General features: G+C 50.6%; 1 protein-coding gene across 1 annotated transcript in view; it reads left to right on the forward strand.

Annotated features, from left to right (window-relative positions):
• SMAD6 (SMAD family member 6) overlaps nt 1-22,997 on the forward strand; it is a 75,577-nt gene that overhangs the window by 6,116 nt on the left and 46,464 nt on the right. Inside the window, exons 2-3 of the mRNA XM_007448133.1 lie at nt 2,337-2,393; nt 6,542-6,619. Of these exons, the coding sequence (XP_007448195.1) occupies nt 2,337-2,393; nt 6,542-6,619 (135 nt within the window). The remainder of the gene's footprint in view (nt 1-2,336; nt 2,394-6,541; nt 6,620-22,997) is intronic.

Here is a 22,997-nt window from a genome sequence, read left to right on the forward strand (position 1 = left end):
CCCAGGTAAGCAGCCCCAGGCAGAGATGCTGGGGTTGATTACAGTGGCTTAACTCCAGCTTCCACAGCCCATGTGCTGCCAGGTTTCACTTTGGGGAACAGATCTGGGGGCAGATGTCCAGAGCTCCCTACTGTGTATGGCCTGGGCCTCAGCCAATTAGATGTTTGCAAGAGGAACCTGGACACAGGAGTTGCAGACCTTCTGATAAGTTAGTGGGGTAGTGGAAAGGACATGAGGCTGGGGGTCAGGATACCTGGCCTCCGGTTCTGCCTCTACACCAGCTCCCTGTCTGGCCCTCAAGGAGTCACTTCTACTTTTCAGGCCTCAGTCTTCTCCTCTGTACAGTGGGAGCACTGGCTTCAATTCTCTTTCCCTGTGGAGTGCTAGCCCTACCTGTATTTTGCCTCTTGTCCTGAGAGTCTGGTCTCTAGCCCCTCCAAGACTGGTGGATAAGGGAGCTCCTACTGAAGGCAAATAGCCCTCCTCCTTGAGTCTTTTTTGAGGTCTCCTTTGGGACACCCTTTTGGCCCCATAGGTCCTCTTTCTCCACACTTTCGTCCACTGATGCCCCCAACTTTACCATTATCCTTGTCACCGTTGTCTTTGTCCACATCTGTTTACTGAACACTTTCTGTGCATATAATGTACCAGACCCAGCTGGGATGAAGGGGTAGAAGATAGGGTGCCTCTTGACTGCCTGTCTCATTGGGGTGTAGAGCAGAGCCAGGCCTGGGCTCAAATCCCAGCTCCACCATGATTGGCTGGGGAACAGTGGGCAAGTCAGTCTTCTCATCTGTGAAATGGGAATGATAATGGTCATTTATTTTTTAAAAAGGAGGAAATGAAAATAGGCACCCAATGAGCATGGTTAACCACTCTGTACCTAAGGTCCAAAAGAATAAAATACAGTGAATGAAATTGAAAGGTCCCAGCACAGAGAGAGACACAGGGTACACATTCAGCAAATGTTTGCTTCGCTCCCAGTGGCTAATCCATGATTCATTTTCCTTCTCCCTAACTCCAGTCCACAAAAGATTCCCTGTTTTTAGACTGCAGCGCCTTCACTTTGTTGAAGTCATTTCTAGCTGGAAAAGCAGGGGTGGGGAAGAGGTGAAGCTGCCTGCTCCTGCGACTAATTGTGCCTTATTATAATTGTGAAAAACACTTATTACCCCTTGTGTCATTCCTGATACTTGCCTAATAATAGTTATTACCACTTTACTACCACTGAGAGTTTGTTTTAGTTTGCGATTTGATGGCCTTTAGTTTCTTTTAAGGAAAATGAAGGGTCATTTCATTCGTGCAAATTGTTACTTAGTTAAGCAAATTGTTACTTCCCAGAAGGCAAGAGGCCTAAGGAATTCTTCTGAAGACAAAGTATATGTTTTTAAGGACAAGTATTTTAGGCAAATGAAAGGAAACCCAAAGAAAAACACCATAGACAATAAAGAATAGCAGAGGGTCTGATCTGGAAGGCCACAGAGGTTGTGTGTACCACCCCTTCTCTTTACAGAGGGCAAGACTGAGGCCAAGACCTGGCAGTGACTGGTTTAAGGTCTCCCATCCGGGGAGCTGGATTTGGCTTCCTGGGTTCCAACCAGTCATGTCCTCCTCCTTGCCCTGAAGGTCATTTGCTCTAATGTAGTTTGTTTGAAAGGGAGCTCCTATGTCTGTGTGGGCCTCTGCAGTCAGTCAGTTCTGACTAGAGTTGCCAAATTTAGCAAAGGAAATTGCAGAATGCCCTGTTAAATTTGAATTTCAGGTAAACAACACATAATATTTTAGTATAAGTATGTCCCAGATATTGCAAGGGACATACTTATGCTAAAAGTTTATGCCATGTATATCCAAAATTCAACTTGAACCGAGCATCCTGTATTTTAACAGGCCACCTTAGCTTTGACTTTTCCTGTACCCCTGTTTCTCTCATTATAATAATAATAGTTACTGTTTGTGGAGGTATTTTTCTGCAGTACCAAGAGCTGTACTGAGCATTTTACATACATTATTTCCTTTTGCCCTCCTGGCAAACCTGGGAGGTCTCTATGATTATTGTCCCCATTTTAGAGCTGAGGAAACAGGCTCAGAGAGGTGAGGTAACTTGCCTGAGGTCACACAGCCAAAGGTGACAGAGCAGGGATTGAGCCCAGGTCTGTACCCCAAGTTTGTGGCTTTTGCTGTTGGCCAGTGCTGTTCCAGGGGACTGGGGCAGCAGAGGTGCTGGATTCCTGGGAGCTGGGTTTATTATTTGAGGAAACCAATAGTCAAAAGCATGTAGAAGCCCCATGTGTGAACTCTCCCATCCCAGCAGTGACATGTTGTCTCCTGTCTTCCAGAATCACCGCCACCCCCATACTCTCGGCTGTCTCCTCGCGACGAGTACAAGCCACTGGGTAAGTGTGTCCTCCTTCTGACCTTTGGGGAGGTGCCTCCTTCCCAGGCTCCCACAGGGCCCTGCCTCAGTGCTGAAGGGCCAGAGAAGGAGGGGAGAGAGGGATCACCAGCCTGGTTGCCTTTGAAATGGGGTGGGTGAAGTTTTACAAACACAACCCCAGTTGGGCCAGAGCCGACCCAGCCTTTGCAGTGCCTTTGCAGCGGGCTATTTACGTCTTGAAATTCCTTGCTCATCATTAACCTCTCTGTGACCTTTAACCATGGGCCTGTGGGAGATGAATGGGTTTCAGCTTCAACATCTTGTTGATGCTGGTGGGTTGATGTTTCTGTCTCTTTTCCTCTCCCTCCCTCCCAGCCTTACGTGGTTCTCCTTTGGTGTGTATTAATTAGCACTATGACAGATAGGCTGAGCACGATCACTGTTGAGACGAGCTATATGTTCCCCCCGCTCTTCTAAGCCAAGAAGTTCACCTGGGCAGAAACAACAGCTGGAACGTTTAGAAAGGAAGTGTCTTGGTACACCAAGCCCCTGGCATGGAGGGTACCCCTCAGTGGTAGTGTCATTGTTGGCAGGGCCCATTCAGAGGTTAGAACGTGTTTTCTGTAAAGCCTTGGGGCTAAATGAGCAGCCCGTTACGCTGGGGTAGATGCATGTGGTTTTAAAAGTAGAAATGGCTCATTTCCTGGCCCTCCTGGTTCCTCCAGTGGAGAATCCCAGTGGTGGGGTGAGTATGGCCTGAATAGTACCGGGAGAGTGACTTTGTGACCGTGGGACTACTGTGGGTAGCTGCCGTGGGACTCGAGCTTTAAAAGTCAGATGGCGTGGCACTGATGCTAACACATTCCACCAGTGACCACAAAAAGTGGGTTTTGTTTTGTTTTTGGTAAAGGCCTCTTCCCGGTAGCGTGTGTCAGTATCATCTGGGAGGTCACTTCTAAGTGTCATAAGCTCTTAGGCATCCAGTCCAGTTTTCCTTCCAGGCCCCCCTGTGGAGACAGGAGTGCCCACTGGGTCCTTTCAGGAGTTTGTCCTTCTCAGTCTAGGAGGACAGAGCCTGTCCCATGACGGCGTATGAGTCAGTGGCTTAACGATGGCAAGATGGCAACTTCCTCATTGTTTTTCCTGAAGTACACTCATACCGTGGATGGAGGAGCTTCGTTTAGTTCTCCGGGGAACTGGAGCGGTCATCTGGTGGGACCCTGCCACTTGGTAGACAAGGAATCAGGCCGAAGGTTAGGGAGAACCGCCCAGCTGATGAGCAGTGGGGCTGAGGCGGAAACCCAGAGCAGCCCCTGTTCAGCTCAGCAGTTCCCCATCCTTCCCTCCCAGGCCCATGTCAGCCTTTTTTTTTTTTTTTTTTGCGGTACGTGGGCCTCTCACTGTTGTGGCCTCTCCTGTTGCGGAGCACAGGCTCCGGACGCGCAGGCTCAGCGGCCATGGCTCACGGGCCCAGCCGCTCCGCGGCATGTGGGATCTTCCTGGACCGGGGCACGAACCGGTGTCCCCTGCATCGGCAGGCGGACTCTCAACCACTGCGCCACCAGGGAAGCCCCAGCATTTTTTAAGTTAACATAATTGCACTAGTTGCTTAGAAGATCCCTCATTCTAGTAGAGGAAAAGGAAAACCCTCATTCTTAGTAAATGTAGCACCTGAGCTTGAATGTCAAGGATCATTGCCCCAAGGAATCGTGGGTCAGCCGGTGATAAAGCCACAAAAATCAGGACTCCATCCAGCGGGGCAAAGTGACCATTTGGAAATCAGCAGGTGTCCCTGTTATTTTACAAATGGAACAACTGCGACAGAGAAAGAGGAAGTGACACTTGCTGGTGGTCATACAGCTTAAGGGTCCGAAAACGACAGGCCACCATTTGTTTTTGTGTGGCTCTTGAGCTAAGAGTGGTTTTTACTTCTTAAAATGGTTAAAAAAAAGAAAAACCACCAAAAGCAGAAGCATGTCTTTTGTGACATGTGAAAACTATATGAAATTCAAATTTCATATAGTCCATAACAAAGTTCTGCTGGAACCCAGCTGTATTGTCTGTGGCGGCTTCCGCAGGACAGCATCAGAGGTGGATAGTTGCAATGGAGATTGTAGGGCTCACAAAGCTGAAAATATTCACTACGGGGCCCTTTGCAGGCAAAGCTGGTGACCCCCGATTTTGCTGAGTAAGAGTGGAAGTGGGACTCGAACCTCGGGCTCCAGCTTCCAGATGGGGTTCCTCCTTGGGGCTCGAGCAGTGACCAAGGTTGGAGTGTTCTTTTTCTACAGCAGCCTCGTAGGGCCTCACTAGAAGCACTACATGTGAACGTTTGGAGAGTGCATGGCAGGGACTTATAGCTGCGAAGGATGGAAAACACCCATCACCCCAACTCCTGGAACGTTCATAAAGTTGTGTTGGCTCCACAGCGGTTCACTAAGAAACAGGGTTCAGCCTGGGGTGTTGCTACTTTGAACAATAAGTGGCAGCAAGACTTGGGGCCTGAAGACTTTGGGAAGATTAGGTCTGAAAAGCAAAGAGGTTCCCACTTAGGCATTGAGGTTATTATCTTCTTTTAAAGAGATTTTCCATCTGTCCCTATTTTCCTCCAAACACATTTGACCAGCAGATAACTTTTTCAGGCCCCGATAAATAGTCCGAGTTATTTTTTGTATTATTTTCTTTTCCTTGCATTGTTAGTTTTTCATAAACAAAAAGTCATTTTACTTCTAAACCACTGTGATCACATAAAACCAAAAAACCAAAATAAAACCCAGAACACCCAGTCAGCATCTGGCAAGTGGGAAACGAGAAAGAAAAAAAAAAAAAAAAAAAAAAAAAAGCCATACCAAACCAAACTAAACCAAACTTTTATTTTCGGGTTGAGGTACACTTTTTCAGTTTTTTAAATCTCTGATAGAGAAAGCAGAGATCATTTGAGAATTTTTGTAATAGTTGGTTTATTAGAATTTAATGCCTCTCTTATAATAATTTAAATTCTTGGCCTGACATTATGAAATAGCTATACAGTAAATCCTTAAAATTGGCTTGAGTAAAGCCAGATTTAAACCTGGATCTCTTTCTTCAGCACTTGTTCCTCTGCCAGTCTTTCTAAAAAAAAAAAAAAAAAAAAGGCCAAATTGTCTAACGTTTCATCTTCCCGCTCCCCAAGCCACGTGGTAGAATGGAATTCTAGCTAGCTAGGGCCTAGGCTAACGGTTTTTGTGCCAGGATTCCCCAGCTTGGAGTGGCTCTCCTGAGCCAGGTGGACCAGCCGAGCCACATCTGGGTTGTGCTGGGTGAGAAGATGAAAGATACTACAAGCCTCACAGAAAGAACATGCCTTCCAACTCCTGGACAGACCTGTCCCTTAACGGGGACAACACCCCGTTACTGGTAGCAGAGGCAGAGGCCCAGGAAAAACTTTCCAAGTCGGCCTGCCCCCCCAAGGCATCCGCTTGTCCCGCTGATAGCTCAGCGTTCAAGAGAAAACGTGCAAAAGAATTTCCCTTCCCCAGCTAAGTGCACTGCAGACCGGGGAAAACAAATAGCGCACGCCATGTGAGGTACTTAAAACTATTTAAACAACAATGAACGCCTTTAAAAAAAGAAAAGAAAAAAATAGTCTAGACCTTGAAAGTTGCTCTGGGAGTGGGTTTGGATGTGAGGGTGGGGGAGGGGAGAGAGAAAAAAGTTAATCTGGGAGCAAATGCTTGAGCCCTTAATTAGAGGGGTGTAAGCGGGACAGAGTGAGGATGGCTGGTAACTTGTTAAAACAGAGTTTCCCCAGCTCCAGAGGGAGGAAGGAAGGAAGGAAGGAAGCAAGAAGGAACAGCTTCAAGAATTTTAATGGTTGTAATTAAGTACAGCAGCTATGAATTGTTTAGGGGCTTAATTTAACCTTACCCAAGAAGGCTCCAAGTTACTACTTGCTCGGTCCCCTGAACTTGGGTTATTTCTGTGGCCAGAGCAATTGAAACTTTTTTCAGGTGCCAGGGCTGCAGCAGTCAGCATTTTCCAGAGGAGTTCCAGGGTTGGCTGGCCTGGTCTCGTGCGATCGTGGGGCGGGGAGTGGCAGAAGAAAGTTGTGAGGGACATGCTGCCTTGAGAAAGAAGAGAGGAACACCCCACAGCCAACTTAAGTTCTCTTTCTCTTTCCTCCTGTAGATCTATCTGATTCCACATTGTCTTACACTGAAACGGAGGCCACCAACTCCCTCATCACGGCTCCGGGTGAATTCTCAGGTTGGCATTTCTTTTCTCCCTGCATGTTGCCATTGTGTTGAACTTTATAGGAGGGGGACCAGTGGCAGGGGCCTGACGGAGGTCTTGTTGATGTCCCCCCTCCTTTTCTTTTCCTTGGGCCTCCCACCCCTCAAGGAGAAGACTGCCAGGGTCTTCCTCACAGGTGTTCTTGGGGTTAAGAACAATCTGTATGAATGAGGCCTAAGGATGAGAACTTTTCAAGTGCCTGGCAATCCATGCTCTGACCAGTTTTCTCTTGTGGACATGATAAAAACCCAGCCCAGTTCTCCATCCTGATTTTGCAAGGGATCCTCTCCCTAAGCCAGCTGAGAGGCAGCAAAATGGACGTGTTTGTTTCCATTTGTCTTCTTGGGCTTCTCCTTCTGTCCCTGCTCTGGGGAAGGACCGATGCGCAGGGTCAGAAGAGGGGGAAATGGAGTGGGTAGAATGATCATGGGGGAGGGTCTAGCAAGCGAGGAGTTTTCCAGAGGCCGGTGGTTTCCGTGTCTCTCCCTGAGCACTGGGTGCTGGGCTAGGAAGCAGAGAGAACCCGGATTTGGAGCCTCCCCTACTCCCCACATTTAAGACTTGGCCATAGGGACCCTCACATTCTGGGGAATACCTAAATCAAGCTTTCCTTGAGGAATGACATGTTGGTGGTGACCCGGGGGCTTCGAGGGCCAGGAGGGGCTCAAGTGCCGAGGTCTGTGGGGCCTTTTGGGAGCATGGCAGGTAGGGTGCGCTGTGAGGACAGCTGGGGCTTGTGGCCTGGCTCTGTGCTGCGTTGGGTGACAGCCCCTCGGGCGGGAGATGCTTCCCCAGCAGGCATGGCTGGATCTCTTTGAGAAGGCCTCTGTTTGCCTGCATCTGAGCTGTCCTCCCCGGACCCCTGTCATAATGGCAACAACAGTCATTGTAGCTATCTGTTGAGTGTTTACTTTGGGCCACATCCTATACTCGGGCCCCTTTAGAATCATCATCTCAGACCAGCAGTAAAGTGACTTGCCCAGGATCACGTAGGAGCAGAGCCATTTGCCACTGTGTCACTGTGCTTCTGACCACCGTTCTGTCCCCCACTTCTCTGCAAGGGCTGGATGTACCTCCAGTGAACTTACTTCGCATGAAGCTCTGTCATTCCTGCCGTACTCTCCCCACGGCTCTACGGGTGTCACAGTGTTGGCTGCTCAGGGCTGCCTGTCCAGTCCCCGTGTCCAGAGCCCTTCCCTATCCGTTCCACGTTCCATCACGGCCGTGGGAGATCACAAGAGTATGTCTGTTTCGAAGATAGAGAAACTAGAAACCAGAGCAGGAAGTGACTTGTCCAGGGGGTACAGTAGAGCTTATGGCGCAGCTGGTACTGGGGTCTAGGTCTTCTGGGTCCCACTTGCCTTCTGGTCTCTGGTGGCCCCTCTCATTGGCCCACTTTGTTTTCATCCCTGCCTTTCGGCCTTACTTGTTAAAATGTCTTTCCCTGAAAGACCCAACCAGATGAATGCAAGGAGTGGACGTTTTAATCCATTCTTCTTTCTCTGTGCCCTTGTGGTTGGAAGCCACATATAATTTTGAAGCAAGAGGCTTAAAAGTATTTCTGAATGCAAGATTCCATGTCCCTGCCAACCATCAGAGTGTATTTAATTTAGATGGATTGCGCTGGCGTTGGTTGTATGGACAGATGGGTAGTTTTTCATCATCTCTTCCCCTCATTGTTAATGGCAGAAACTGCCGTGTGTGGAGGTGCCTTACAGGTTCATGGTGTGTCCTCAGCTGTGATCTCTGTCATCCCAGAGCTGGCCTGGTGTGTGACACAGGATGGAGAGAGCAGACCCCAGAGCACCTGCAGGAGGCCCCTCCCTACATCTGGTTCCCAGGAGAGAGCACCCTCTGGAGGCTGGAAGGTCTCCGGAGACCCTGAGGCCATTAGGTTGGGCTGCCTTTGGGGCCCAGTGGGCCTGTGTTTGGGATTCCCACCCAGCTATCCCAGAGCGACCTTTGATACTGACTGGTGAGAAGGCCCTGATGTGATTGATGCTCTTTACCGTGGATGAGGATTGCATGGCCCTCATGAGAAAATCTGGCATCCATTGCCTTGGGATTCTAAGGGACTGAAGGAACTGGGGAGGAAGTTTGGGATTTCCTTTTGGGGGTTGATTGGTCTGGGTTGCAGGTGGTCTCGGTAGGCGTTCCCCATTGTAGTCATCCAGGCCCCTCCCAGGGATGGCGTGGGTCTCTTCCCACTCTGCGGGCTCACAGTTCGGCTTTTCTAGCTTACTTGTGCCGTGGGGATCCCGGGACCGATGGGTTGGCCCTGCCCCTGCCTCCTGGATGCGTGTAGAGCTGGGGCTGTGGGTGGCTGTCACTTTGGAGGACAGGCTCAGGGAGGGAGGCCCTGCAGGGTAAGAAGGCCCAGAGTGGTCTCAGTGGATGGTGAAGCAAGACTCATCCTGCAAAGATGGGAGGCAGGGCAGGAGGTGAGGTCAGAAAGCTGAGGAGCACAGGCAGGTAGAATGCGTTGGGACAGACCAGGCGTTTGATGCTCAAGGACAGATGGTAAGGATGCTGATGCTGACATTTATTTATTTAACGTTGACATTCACTACTTAGCACTTTGCTGACTGCTGGTCATTCTTCATCTCGCTGACTCCTTATCACAACCCAGTGAGACACATTTGATTCCCCCTGTTTCAGAGGTGAGGAAACCGAGGCTCCTGGCCAGGCCAGCTGCCCAGATTCCCAAACTGTAAGTGGCAGGCTTGGGGTGGGAGACTGAGTGGTGTGACTGCGCAGCCTTCCACAGCAAGGATCCCCATCCTGCTCCCTGAGCCACACCTGGCAAGGTGGAGTGATCAAAAGGAGGCCAGGGACAGCCTGTCCTGATTGAAGAACTAGGGACAGGGCTGGGGCCTGGCAAGGGGCACAGGGCCCTGTGCTTCTCCATGTCCCCACCAGGTCAAGTTTGCCCACCACCCGGAGACCACCCGCGGCCCCCTCTGTCTCCCTGCATCCTGGGGTGGGGGGGTGGGCAGCGCTGTCCCTGAGAGCCTGGCCTCTCTCAGTGTCTTGGGATGGGTGTTGCTGGAGCAGGGTGTCTGCAGCTCCGGGACGGAGGCTGCCCTTGTTTGTCTTGCAGAATGACAATCCCAGCACCCGACCTGAGGCTGGCTATTTTTATCCAGGGCCAAGGTCTCTGCTTCACTTTCCCGTCCTGTTGCTGAGGCCACTTTAGGGGAAACGGGGGGATTTTGAGGCTTAGTCACAGCCAGGGCAGTTGAGGATGCATCGGTGGGCAGGGTGGGGGGCAGCAGGACAGGAGACTGTCTTGTTTCAGCCTTCTTCTGAATGCTTGACGCCCTCTCATCTGATCTCTGCGTCGGCTCCAAATGTCCATACGTGATCCCTACTAAACAGACAAGAAAACTGAAGCTCAGGGGGGCAAGTGAGTTCACCAAGGTCACCCAGTAGGGGGCCAGAACATGGAGCTTCCACTAAGTAAAGACCCTTACACCTGGAGTCTTAAGTGGGATTTGGAAAAATTGAAAGCCTAGAAGTCCCCTTTTGGGGTGCCTTCACTTCACGTCCTCGACACTCTGGTTTCCTTGCCTAACTGCTGCCCCTTGACTGTCTAAGGGGCATCCTCTTCCTCTCTGCAACATCTCCAACCCACCCCCATTCCCTTTATTTCGATTTAATTTGTGGAGGAAAGCAGGATTAGCTGGTTAAATTCATACTAAGGTGTGAGTGGCTGGTGGGCAACTCTTCTTGGCAAATTAAAGGCAGGATATGCGATAATTCAAAGAAATTGCAGGATCAAGGGCCACATGGGAACGACCTCTCTGAGGGCTGGGTTCTCTTGGCTCCAGGCTAGAAGAACAGAATGAGCATGACACAAGGAGCTTTTTACCCTGGATTAGTTAGGAGGAGCTAGGCCAGGCTCAGTGCTGGGTGCTGAGTGAGCTCTGGGAGTTGACCAGGGCCCGAGGTGATGGGCTGCATTTAGAAGCCAGGCCTGCCTGACTCCAGTGCTGTGGGGCTGGAGCATAGAGCACTGGGCGGACTTCTGTAGGAACCAGTAACTCCCCTCTAGTATCCTATTCTAGTGCCTATTGGATAACCATTCAAGTGCTTTATTAAGCACCCACTGTATGCAAGACGTGGTGTAAGCTGCCTGTCATGGGGACCAGACAGTCCCTTTGTCTGACTTTGGTTGTGTGTACCAGTACCTCAGTCTTTGGAGCATGCTGGTTTATTTAGAGTGTCAGTGAGGGTGAGCCCCTCACTTTGAAGAGAAGGCCCGGGAAGAAAAGGAGCTACTCAGGACAGTGTGGAGAGTTGGGGGCTCAGCTGGGTGTGGGTATCTTTCCTCCACCGGCCAAATTCTAAGCTCCTCGAGGGCACAGATCATTCTCCAGGATTCGTGCATTCTGTAGATTGGCAGAGTTTGAGAACAGAGGCTCAGAGAGGTTAGGAGAGCGGCTGAGGGCTGTACAGCAAGCATAGGAGGTGGAGCCAGGCCATAACCTAGATGGGTCCATGCTGCCCACCCACCTGCCACCTTTCCTCTCAGTGGTCCCTGAGGAGGTTCCCCTTTGTGGTCAGTGCTGTCTGATGTGTGTCAGTGCTCACAGAAGCCAGGAGAGGAGTGAGTTAGCGCAGTATCATTTCCTGCTGCTTCCCAATTCTAGGACCCAAGCTCACCTCAGAGGCCCTGGTCCAGAACGACCCTAGAGCTCCTCATTCTCCGAGGTCCTCAATTCAGCTCCCTCAGTGTGTGCTGAGCCTCTCTAGCAAGGTGGGCTGAAGAGCATGGGCTGAGCACCTTTGGGCCCTGGGTTCAAGTCCCGGCTCTGCCATTTCCCTAGTTGTGGGGCTTTGGGGCAGCCGCTTAACCACTCCCACCCTTGGTTTTCTCACCTGTAAAATGAGGGTGAAAATAACAACGTGTCACCTTATGGTGCAAGTGAAATGAGATGATGCCAAGTGAATCAGCCAAGGCTTGGCACACATGTGGTAGGTGTGGCCATTATGGTGTGCCAGGCACTGTGCTTGGGCTGGAATCACAGAGATAAAAATTACATCACCTCTGCCCTCGAGGTACTCACAGACAGGTGAAGACACAAATAGTAATAATGAGAAGTGGAATAAAAGGCAGTAAAGAGAAAGAAGGGCTTAGTGACTGACTCTTGGTATGGTGGGGAGGTGACCCAGGAAGACTCCCCGGAGGAGGTGATATCCAATTGGGTATTATAGAATGAATAGGAATCTACCAAAGAGGCAAGGTTTGGGGGGTGGGGGATACGGTCCGGGTAGAAGGAATATCAAGTGCAGAGGCCTGGAAGTATGAAAACAGCCTGATATTGAGAAACCAAAGGAGGGTAGAGGGGTTGGGAAGCAAGGTACCTGACGTTAGTGGGAGATGAGGCATGAGGAGGCCAAGGCCTGGGTTCTCTGGTTCTTTTCTCTTTTAAAAAAAACTTTCTGCTATAATATACAGAGTACACAGGTAAGTGTCCAGTTTGGTGAATTTTTACCAACTGATCGCACCTGGGTGACAGGCAGGTCCCAGATAACATTGCTGTCACATGACTGTGCTCAGTCCCAACATGTGACAGTGCTCAGAGCCTGTGGGTCTAGGGGTGCCACGTGTTGAGTGAGTGGTTTAGAAGAGAGAGTGGGAGGGCAGGGGGATTGAGTTTTAGCTGAAAAGAGGGTTCCATTTGGCTTTGGAGAGCAGGAAGGACGTTTTACCTGGAGTTTGGGGCAGATGGTGCCGTGGCGCTACTCACCTTGAACCTAGGTACGTCCCCATGGTTTAAGAGGTGGCCTTGGGTGTGGCCCACTCCTGCTCTGCCTACCCACTGGGTCAGGCTCCAGCTTGGAAATTTGTGGATGGGTTGCAGGACTAACGCTGGGCTCTTGGGACCAGCTTGCCATTTCCAATTCCGTAATAACCCCAGACTCCTTGCCTCCTCTTGGGGCGGGGGTGGGGAGAGGGCACACTCACCTCTGGTTCCTTGCATCGTATCTCTGCCGTGTGTTTTTGTTTTTGTTTTAGCTTTGGTCAACAAAAGAAAAAAAAAACCTTACCTCCCTAAAACCTCCCAGGTATCTCACAGGGGGACCTGTTCTTCCTGGGCTGGTGTTTTGGAGCTGGAGGAGAGGTGGTGAGGGGGTCAAAGGCAGGAATAACAGAGGACCAGGCATTTGCGGAGGAGGCCTGGCCAACTTGGTTTGCCAAGAAGCGCATAGGGTGGTAAGCACTGCACCTGCGTGGGTTCCAGGCTTGGCCTTGCCCTTTACCCTATGGTGTGACCTCAGGTAAGCTCCTCACTCCCTAGTCTCAGTTTGCTCAGCTGTACATTGGGGCCATTGGGCCACCGATCTCAGGGCCCCCTTGATGCTTATGTGTTCCAGGCGGAGGGTACCAGCTCCTAGGCCTTGAGGGGTTGGACAGAGAGCTGGGGCTTCTGGCCTGTAGCATCTTAGCGTCTCATCATTGTCTCAGAGCCAAACTACAGCCTGGGACAAGGCCATGCAGAGGGAGGGGGGTTGGTGTACTGCCCCCTACCCTGGCAGCCCTGGTCCCAGAGTATGAAAACTCGGGGGCTAGAGTGAGGGTACACTTAACCCATGACAAATCCAAGGCCCAGAGAAGGCGACTGACTCACCAGAGATCACACAGCTTTTGCATCCTCTGGGGTCCCTGACAAAGGATCCCAGGGCTGGTGTGTTTTCTGACTGTAGGCTTTGGGGTGACAAGTCAGTGTACTGAACATGTATTAAGAGCCTACTGCATGCCAGTGCAGCTGCTACAAAGTGAAGAAAGCCAGGACCTTCCCCTTTAGGAGCTGATAGTCTAGGAGGAGAGGTAGACAACAAACACAGAATGGTGAATGAGTTTGCTGAGTGCTGTGGAGATGTGGGCAAGCCTTAGCACCAGCACAGAAACAAGAGCAGGGGACTTTTGGGGTGGGAATGAGGTGTTCAGGGAACGCTTCAAGGAGAAAGTGATTCTGAGTTGGGTTTTGTTCACCAGGAGGACAACAGGATATAGATGGCCTGTCGGATAGAAGGAATGAATAGCTTGTGCAGAAGCAGAGAGGTATGCAAATAGCACTGTGTGTTGTGAGTTTATTTGTGGCTAGAAGGTTAATACGTGAGAGATGGGGAATAGGGTAAGGTGAATCCAGAGATGTTGTCCTAAATCTGGAGGAGTGGACTGGAACCGAGAGGTAGTGGGTACTGGGCCCAGAGGACCTCTGGGATATACTTGGTACTGAAGGGGCTCTGGACTTTGCCTAGCATCCAGCACAGGGCCTAGCCAATAGCCGGAGGTCATCGTGGGATAAATAAATGAATGAATGGATTTTTGCCTGGGACAAAGAGATCTAGAAAAGAGAGAGAACACATAAAAATAAAGACAGATCATAACACATTTAATAATCAGATTTATGACTCCTCCCAACAACTCTATGAGGTAGCCACTTTTATTAGCCAAATTAAAGCCACTCTCTGTGGCTCAGAGAGTTTAAGTAACTTCCTAAGGTCTCCCAGCTAGAAAGCAGTGAAACTGGGATCAGACCCAGGCAGTCTGGCCCCTGTTGGGTTCCCCAGGATCTGGCGAGGTACCCTCTCTGCCCCCTGGAAGGTACAGTACTCTAATGGTTCTTGCTCTTCTGGGGTTTTTGTGTTCCTGGGTACCAAGATTCGGCATGAACAACTGTCACCGGGTCCTAGAGAGACTCTGCTCGTCGGATGGTTGCTGGATGAATACATGAGTAAATCAGTGAGATGGTGGGTGGGTGGGCTTCTGAGTGGAGGCTGCTGGGCTGAGGGGGAGCCCTGTGCCCGTCCAGGGCTGTGTGCCTCTGAGCTGGAGGCAGATGGCCCCTACCCCTCACTCTGCCTCGGGTGGCCTACATCACTGGGGGAACCGGCAGCTTTTCTGAGGAGACCCGAAATTCCAGAAAATGCACTTGGTTGCATCCAGCCTAATCACAACCATCTGTCTGCCGGGCCCCATGGCTCGCCCTCCTCCTGTCCCCACTGGCACGCTTTCCCCGGGTGTCTGTAACAATTCGGAGCTGCGCTCGAAAGTTTCCTTGTCAGGGTAGAGCACCTGTTGCCAAGAGCTCCTTCTTTGATGCAGAAAATATATCCCGAAGGTACTTTGTCAGATGTTTTTATATTAAACATTCTCCCTCCGTGGCCCTTGGCTGCCAAGGGAAGCGGAGATGCATCGCTTTTCCAGTTGTCCTTTGCGGAAAGAATTCCTGGTGTTCACGGGCCCTTCCCCTATGCCCTCCCCTCCTCCCTCCACCCCCCCCTCCCCCAGTCAGGGCCTGGCACCCCTAGCCTGAGAGGGTAAGGCCTGGGGGGCTGGCACCTCTGCAAAGCAGGGTCTGCCCTGGCCCGAGGGAGGGACGCTACCCTCACCCCATGGTAGAAGTCTCTGGAAAAACAGAGGTCTCATGTCTGGAGCAGACATCAAAGGCACTGTCCCAGACTGCAAGGTGAATCGTCACCGAGGCTTTAATTGATCTTTAAAAGGAGAGGGGGAAACTCAGAGATAGGAGCCTGGAAGCCGTTTTAATCTGAGTCGTCCAGGGTAGCGCCAGCTCTGGACAGAGCAGGGAGGAGCTGGGCTGCCAGGCCTTCTGTGCCGGGTGGGGGGAGAAGTTGGAGAGGTGGGCTCCCGTCACACAGTCGCACAGCCTGAAATCGGGAAGGGAAGGGGCAGAGCCGGGAGCTGCATGGCTCCTGAGCAGCCCCGGGAAGCAGCGAAGTTGGGGGAGGAGGCTTTGCTGGGGCAGAAGTGGTGACTGGGGTGTGTTGGGAGAGGGATGAGGGCAGAGTGCAGCTTCTCTGGCTCCAGCTCCAGCCTCTTGGGGTGAAATGGGGCACCCAGCAGGCTGTTCATGTCAGGGTGTGTGTGCCCAGCAAGTCCCAGACTGTGTCCCCCACCACATGCTACCCACATTCCCCAGCCCTCCTGTCCACCGCCTTACATCCGGCACCGAGGGGACACGCTCCCCAGCCCCGTGTTAGGTCCCAGCCTTCCGCTCAGCAGCTGTGTGGTCTTCCGCAAACTGCACATCTGCTCTGGTCAAGTTCTGCCCTGCTGAGCCGAGGGATGTGCAGGGTCACTCCCAGAGCTACCCGCAGGGTTATAGCAAAAGAGGCGACGGTGTTTCCAAGACAAGGCTGCTCTCAGAGGGCAGACGTTGGGAATGGGGTTTGGCGGGCTTGGCTGTGAGGGCAGGGCCTGGCTCATCCCCACCTAGCACCCAGCTCAGGGCCTGGTAAGCAGTAGATGCTGGGCTTGTTTTGTGATTCACAGAAGGCCCCCCACCCCCCAAAGAGTTTAAAACAAAATGGAACAGATTTCACAGAGTGGCTATGGCTTCTCCACATCCCTGGACCCTCGGCTCATGTTGTCTGTCTCGAGTCCAAGGAGACCCTATTTGGTTTGCGGGGAGCCTTGTTTCTGCGCCCTCTGCTGCTGTTTGACCTGGGAGAGGAGCCGAGGAGGGCAGGAGAGGGTCCAGGTGCTTGGGGAGGCAGACCCCGTCTCCTCCAACCTGGCTGCCCAGCTCTGTCTTAGCTCCCTGCCCTCTCCCTCACAGGGCAAAGCCAGACAGAGCCCTGGGGGCTTCCTCTGAGTTGAAAGTTAGTGACACAGCTGACCCGCGGGCCCAGGAGACCCGGGTCCCAGTCCTGGCTCTGTCCCACGTCTCTTGGTGGTCTCAACCTGCTTCCACTTGGCTTCTTTATCTGTAAAATGGGTCAGGTGGTCTCACGCACTGGTTCTCAACCCTCTTTGCACGTTAGAGTCCCCTGAAGAGTTTTTAAAAAGCTCAGGCCCCACTCTAGAAATGGTTGGGGGGAGACTGGGCATCAGTGTTTTAAAAATTCCCCAGGTGATTCTAGTGGGCAACCAGGGCTAAGAACACCGATCCAAATAGACCTAGAAGGGGTCTAGAGCATCTGGGCCATCTTCCCCTCAAGACGGGAGCCTTAACTTGGTCACTTCTGGGATGGGCGTGTGGCATCGTAAAGCAGTTGGCTGCCCAGCTCTAGTCCCGTCAGCTACCACTCGCGTTCTGGGGGTTAGTGGTGGGAGAGCACCAGTGAGGTCACGTCTGACCCTCCCTCTGAAAGTCACCAGGTGCCTACTCAACACAGCCTGGTGAAGTGGGAGTTGTGACCTCCAGTTTTCAGGGAAGAAAACTGAGTCTGGGAGGTGGTTAAAGTGATGCTCAGAGACACTGAGCTAAAGGCAAGCGTCTGACCAGTGCCTCCATGGGAAGATTGCCGTTTTCATCTTGTGCAGGAAAGTGGGCTCTCTGTGGTTGCTCAGGAAAGCGGGGGACAGCCCCACCTGAGCCCTGAGTCCCTCTCCTTGCCCAGATGCCTCCCTTGGGTCTGAACAGCTTTACTAAAAAAGTAAAATAAGCCACTTAGCCCTGCCCAGGTCTGCTTCTAGACCTTGGAGTAGGATGTGGAGTGAGGAATATGAATGACAGGGGATGCTCGTGAACTCAAGAGGGCAAGGGTGAAAAGCCCAGGCCTTGGAGCCAGACACACCTGTGATTTAAATCACTTAGCCTCGGGCTTCCTGGTGGCTCAGTGATTAAGAATCCACCTGCCAATGCAGGCAACACAGATTCGAGCCCTGGTCGAAGAAGATCCCACGTGTCACGGAGCGACTAAGCCCGTGCGCCACAACTACTGAGCCTGCGTGCCTAGAGCCCGCAAGCCACAACTACTAACCCGTGTGCCACAGCTACTGAGCCTGCACGCCACAGCTACTGAAGACCGCACGCCTAGAGTCTGTGCTCCACAACAAGAGAAGCCACCACAATGAGAAGCCCGCACACCGCAACGAAGAGTAGCCCCCGCTCGCCGCAACTAGAGAAAGCCTGCACACAGCAACGAAGACCCAATACAGTAAAAAAAAAAAAAAAATCACTCAGCCTCCCTTTTGCAGCCTTGCCTCACTCCACTTCTGACAAGTGGGCTGGGCAGCACCTCATGGATGCCATGGAGATGCCATATGTACCATAGGTAGCAAGGTAGCTGAGGCACATTTAATTTTCTGTAAGTGGTAATTAAGTGAATTGGTAACCACGTATTAGCATGAGGGATAGGATTGTGTGAAGCGGATACCCAAGGAAGGTCCTTCCCAAGAAACTTAGAATCTAACTGGGAAGATTGGGGAAAAAACCACTTCCTAGAGAGGCAGGGAAAATGCTGTTTCCTAAGTGCATAGTGTGGGGCTGGGAGACAGCCGCTTTCCAGGGTGGCTGCAGGGCATGCTGGGAGAGGGGCTGGGTCAGGAGGCAGGGGGTGTGTCACCAGGAGGGGGAAAGGGCACCCCAGGCCCAGGGACATGCTGGGCAAAGGCAAGCCCATGTGATGATGCTTGCTCTGGGAAGGGGAGCAATCCTGGCAGGGCAGTAAGAAGTGAGGCCCAAGGGGAAGGCCTTGAATGCCACTTCAAGGAAGGCCACACTTTTCTCTATGGTGGGCCACGGCTGTACATCCCAGAAATACTTTTGATTGCTAGGTGCTTTAAAGAATAGGTTTGCATGGCTCTGTCTTGACTTGGAACACGACTAGTTTTCCCCTTTCTAGAGTTGGTGTAAACAGAAGCATACACTGAGGGCTCTTCCTTTTTCTGTTTTCTTTTTTTACTGAGATATAATTAGCATATAGCATTGTATCAGTTTTCGGTGTACAAGGTAATGATTTGATATATATGTGTGTATATATTGTGAAATGATTACCATATAAATTTAGTTACCATCCATCACCTCACATAGTGACAAATGTTTTTTTTCTCGTGATGAGAACTTCTAAGATTACTCTTAGGAACTTGCAAATATATAATACTGTAATGTTAACTACAGTCACCAGGCTGTACATTACATTTCCAGGACTTGCTTATCTTATTGCTGGAAGTCTGGACCTTTTGACCCCCTTCATCCACTCTTCCCCACCCCCACCTCTGGCAACCACCAATCCTGTGGGCTCTTCTTCGACATAGCAGGATGTTTGTGAGGCTCACCCGTACTATCGTGAACATCTGTGATCCCGCATTCATTGCCGGGTAATACTCTATGGGCACAACCATGGTTCTCCTAGGCTAATGTATCCATTTTACTCCTGATGGGCACTTGGGCAGTTCCCAGTTTCTGGCTCCTACTGGTGATGTTACTAATAAATATTCTTGGACAAGCCTTTCTGTGGACATAAGGAGATGCTTCTCTTGGGTATATACCTGGAAGTGGCATTGCTGGGCTCTCCATCAAACATGTGGTCAGCTTTATTCCGTGCTTTACCAGACCGTTGTCCAAGACCGTGACAGTCAGAAACACTTTTAAGGGGGTTTTGGTTCATCCCACCCATTTTACAGATGAGACCAGAGAGGGACAGTGTCGGTCCTGGGCCCCACAGCTCCCAGGTGGCAGAGCCCGGTCCAGACCTGGGGTCTCCCAACTCCGTGCCCAGGCCTCTGCCCACATGGAGGTGGTGCTCAGCCCACCACTCAGACATCTGACCTCAGGTCCCATTCCCCACCTCCCCGCTTCCCCCCAGGCAGGATTCTAGGTCCATATCCTTTCTGAAGACCCTGGGCACTGCACTCTGGGAAAACAAAAAGGAGAAAAGAGTGAAAGGAAATCAAACATTGGAAAAGAAAGCGTGTTTCCAATAAACTGGGCCTTTCACCAGTAGCCAAAACATTACATTCCTGTACCCTGGGAGCAGCCTGTCGGGTCTGCCTCTCCGGGCTGTAAATCTTGTGGGCGCTGGGTCGGGGCTTTCGCCTCGTCCCGGGACACACAGACGGGCAGTGTCCTTGGGGGCTTTGGATCCCTGGGCTGGAGGGTTGGGGGACATGTCGCTTTTACAGTGGGCTGGCCTGGCCACTGCAGGGCCCCTGACAGCCGGGCAGCTGGGCCTTTCTGAGGGAGCAGTGTGTGAGTTACTGTAAGAGATTTTCCTCCCCTACCCGCCCCCTCCCTTACTTGGGTGCTTTGATGGGTTGGAGGTGTTTATAGGCTTGATTCATGACCGAGTTACCAGGGTTTTCCACGGAAATAACTTATTAAAGGGGCCGTGCACACAGCGACCTTGAAGTCTGGAGAGGGGGCGCATCAAAGGCACCCGTGGCCCGGAGCTCCAGACGCGAGGGCAAGGAGGGGCAGGGAGGGGGCGGACCTGGGCTGCGGGAAAAACACTTGGGCTAAAGCAAACACTCCCCAGACAAACCCAAATTCAGGTCCCTGGAAAAAAGTGGGGAGAAAGTGAAAGCCCAGCATCCCAGAGCAGCCCTTCATCGGACCCTTTGGCCCAGATGTGGGGACACATGTGGGTGCCCGGCTGTCGCATGATACCCGGACTTTCTGCTGTCATGCCTGTACCTCCCCTTGGCTCAGGGCTGGTCCTTGGGAGGAAATGCCTTTTGCCATGGATGGGTAGGGGAGAAGTTAGGGGTAGAGGGATTTTCTGGTTCTTCCCCTTCCCTATGGCAGTGGTGCCTCTCCTTTGATTTAATTATATCTTGTTTGTCCTTTAAGGCTCAGTGAAATCCTTCCGTTTCCAGGAAGCCTTCAGGGATTACGTAGTCCAGAGTGGCTTCTCTCTTTTCTGAACTTTCAGTAGTTTTCATCTGTACACCACTCTCTTGCTGTGGGTTGATTTTGCACTGAGTCTGTCTGCTGTCCCCAGCCAGACTGTGAATGCCTTCCGGGCAGGGCCTGGGCCTGCCTCTGCCCCTTAGGGAAACTGGTGGTCCTGGTGCCTCGCATCGCACACGTCATGCAGGAGGACGTGGATTGAAGTCATTCCCTGCAACTCAGTCCTTGCTCTTTGACAATAACAACAACAATAACAGTAGGAGAAGTAATAATAATGGCTAAAATTTGAGTACTGCAAAGCGTGTGTTTTTATTCCTTAAGCTCCTTCAGTCCCAATAAGGTAGGTTCTGTTATTACTTGCCCTTATTTTTCAGATGAGAAAACTGAGGCTCAGATGGGAGAAGCAATTTGCCCAGGGGCAACAAGCTAATAAGTGGCAGAGCTGAGGTCGGAATACACATCCACCTGACTGCAGAGCTTGTGTCCTTGGACAAGTTACTTTACCTCTCTGGGCCAGAATTACCCTCACATTTATCTGACTGGTTGGAGAAACAAGACGAACCCTCGTGAGACTGCATGTGGTTTGTTTGGCTTGGTTTTTTAAGATACCGTCTACATACAGTAAAACTGTTTGAAAGCGGGCTGTCCTGTGAATTTTGACAGTTATGTAACATTATTACATAATCAAGATACAGAACATTTCCATCACCCCCCAAAAGTTCCTTGGTGCCCCTTTGTGGTCAGCCCTTACCCCATTACCCAGCTGCTGGCAACCATCCATGTGTTTTCTCTCTCTCGAGAGAGAGTTTTGCCTTTTCCAGAACATCCTACAAATGTAATCATGTAGCAAGTAGCCTTTCGTACCTTTTTCTTTAACTCAGAGTAATGCTTTGAGATTCATTCATGGTGACGCATGGATGGACATTTGGGTTATTTCCAGTGTTTTTGGCTCTAAACGTTTGTGTTCAGGTTTTTGTGCGAACATAAGTTTTCAATTCACTTGAGTAAATACAGGAGTGGGATTATTGAGTGTAGGGCTGAAGGTATGTTTAACTTCGTAAAAAATTGCCAAACTGTTTTCCAAAGTTTGTATCATTTAGCCATCTCACCAGCAGCGTATGAGAGTTCCAGTCACTCCACATCCTCACCAGCCCTTGGTATGGTCAGTTTGTTTTTGAGTTATTTTAATAGATGTGTAGTGGTATCTCATTGTGTGTGGGGTTTTTTTAATATAAATTTATTTATTTATTTTTGGCTGCTTTGGGTCTTAGTTGCTGCACGCGCGCTTTCTCTAGTTTTGGTGAGCAGGGGCTACTCTTTGTTGTGGTGTGCGGGATTCTCATCGCGGTGGCTTTTCTTGTTGCGGAGCACAGGCTCTAGGTGCGCGGGCTTCAGTAGTTGCGGCACGTGGGCTCAGTAGTTGTGGCTCGCGGGCTCTAGAGCACATGCTCAGTAGTTTTGTGGCACGTGGACTTCTGTAGTTGTGGTGCACAGGCTCCGCAGCATGTGGGATCTTCCCAGACCGGGGCTCGAACCCATGTCCCCTGCATTGGCAGGCGGATTCTTAACCACTGCGCCACTAGGGAAGCCCTCTCATTGTGGTTTTAATTCACATTTTCCTAATGACTAGTGATGTTGAACTTCTTTTCATGTGCTTATTTGCCATCTGTATCTGTGGTAAAGTATGTGTTCAGATCTTTGCACATTTTTTTATATTGGGTTGATTGCTTTTATACTGAGTTTTGAGCGTTCTTTATATATTGGTTATAAATCCTTTAAAAGATATGTGTTTTGTAAATGTTTTCTCCCAGTCTGTGGCTTGTCTTTTCCTTTTCATAATGGAGTCTTTTTTTTTTTTTTTTGCGGTACGCGGGCCTCTCACTGTTGTGGCCTCTCCCATTGCGGGGCACAGGCTCTGGACGCGCAGGCTCAGCGGCCATGGCTCACGGGCCCAGCCGCTCCGCGGCATGTGGGATCTTCCCGGACCGGGGCACGAACCCGTGTCCCCTGCATCGGCAGGCAGAATCTCAACCACTGCGCCACCAGGGAAGCCCCATAATGGAGTCTTTTGAAGAACAGAAGTTTTTATTTTTGCTGAAGTCCAGTCGGTCATTTGTTTCTTTTCATGTTTTTGTGCCATATGAAGAACCTGCCAGACCTAAGGTAACAAAGATTTTCTTCTATGTTTTCTTTTAAAAGTTCTGTAGTTTTTGATTTTACATTTAGGTTTATAGTCCATGTTGAGTTGATTTTTGTTCAAGGTGTGGGATAAGGGCCTAGTTTCTCTTTTCTTTCCTTTTTTTTTTCACCTGTGGAGGTACAATTGTTCTAGTAACATTTGTTGAAAAGACTACCCTTTCTCTTTACCCAAATTATGTTGGCCCCTTTGTCAAAAACCAGTCGATCATTTATGTGTGTTCTCTTTCTGGACCCTGTTCTGTTTCATTGTCTGTCCTTTTACCAATACTGCACTGTCTTAACTATTGTAGCTTCATAGTAAGTTTTGAAATTGGGTAGCATGAGTCTTCCAGCTTCATTCTTTTTTTAGAGTTGTTTTGGCTGTTCCAAGCATTTGCATTTCCATATTAATTTTAGAATCAGCTGTTGATTTCTACAAAATCCTGCTGGGATTTTGTTTGGGATTGCATCAAATCTATAGATCAGTTTGGGCAGAATTGACCTCTTGAAAATATTGTCTTCCAGTCAATGAATAGGGTGTATCTCTCCATGTATTTGGGTAT

This window comes from Lipotes vexillifer, unplaced genomic scaffold (genome assembly GCF_000442215.2).
Source record: "Lipotes vexillifer unplaced genomic scaffold, Lipotes_vexillifer_v1.1 scaffold713, whole genome shotgun sequence".
NCBI classification, from domain to species: domain Eukaryota; kingdom Metazoa; phylum Chordata; class Mammalia; order Artiodactyla; family Lipotidae; genus Lipotes; species Lipotes vexillifer.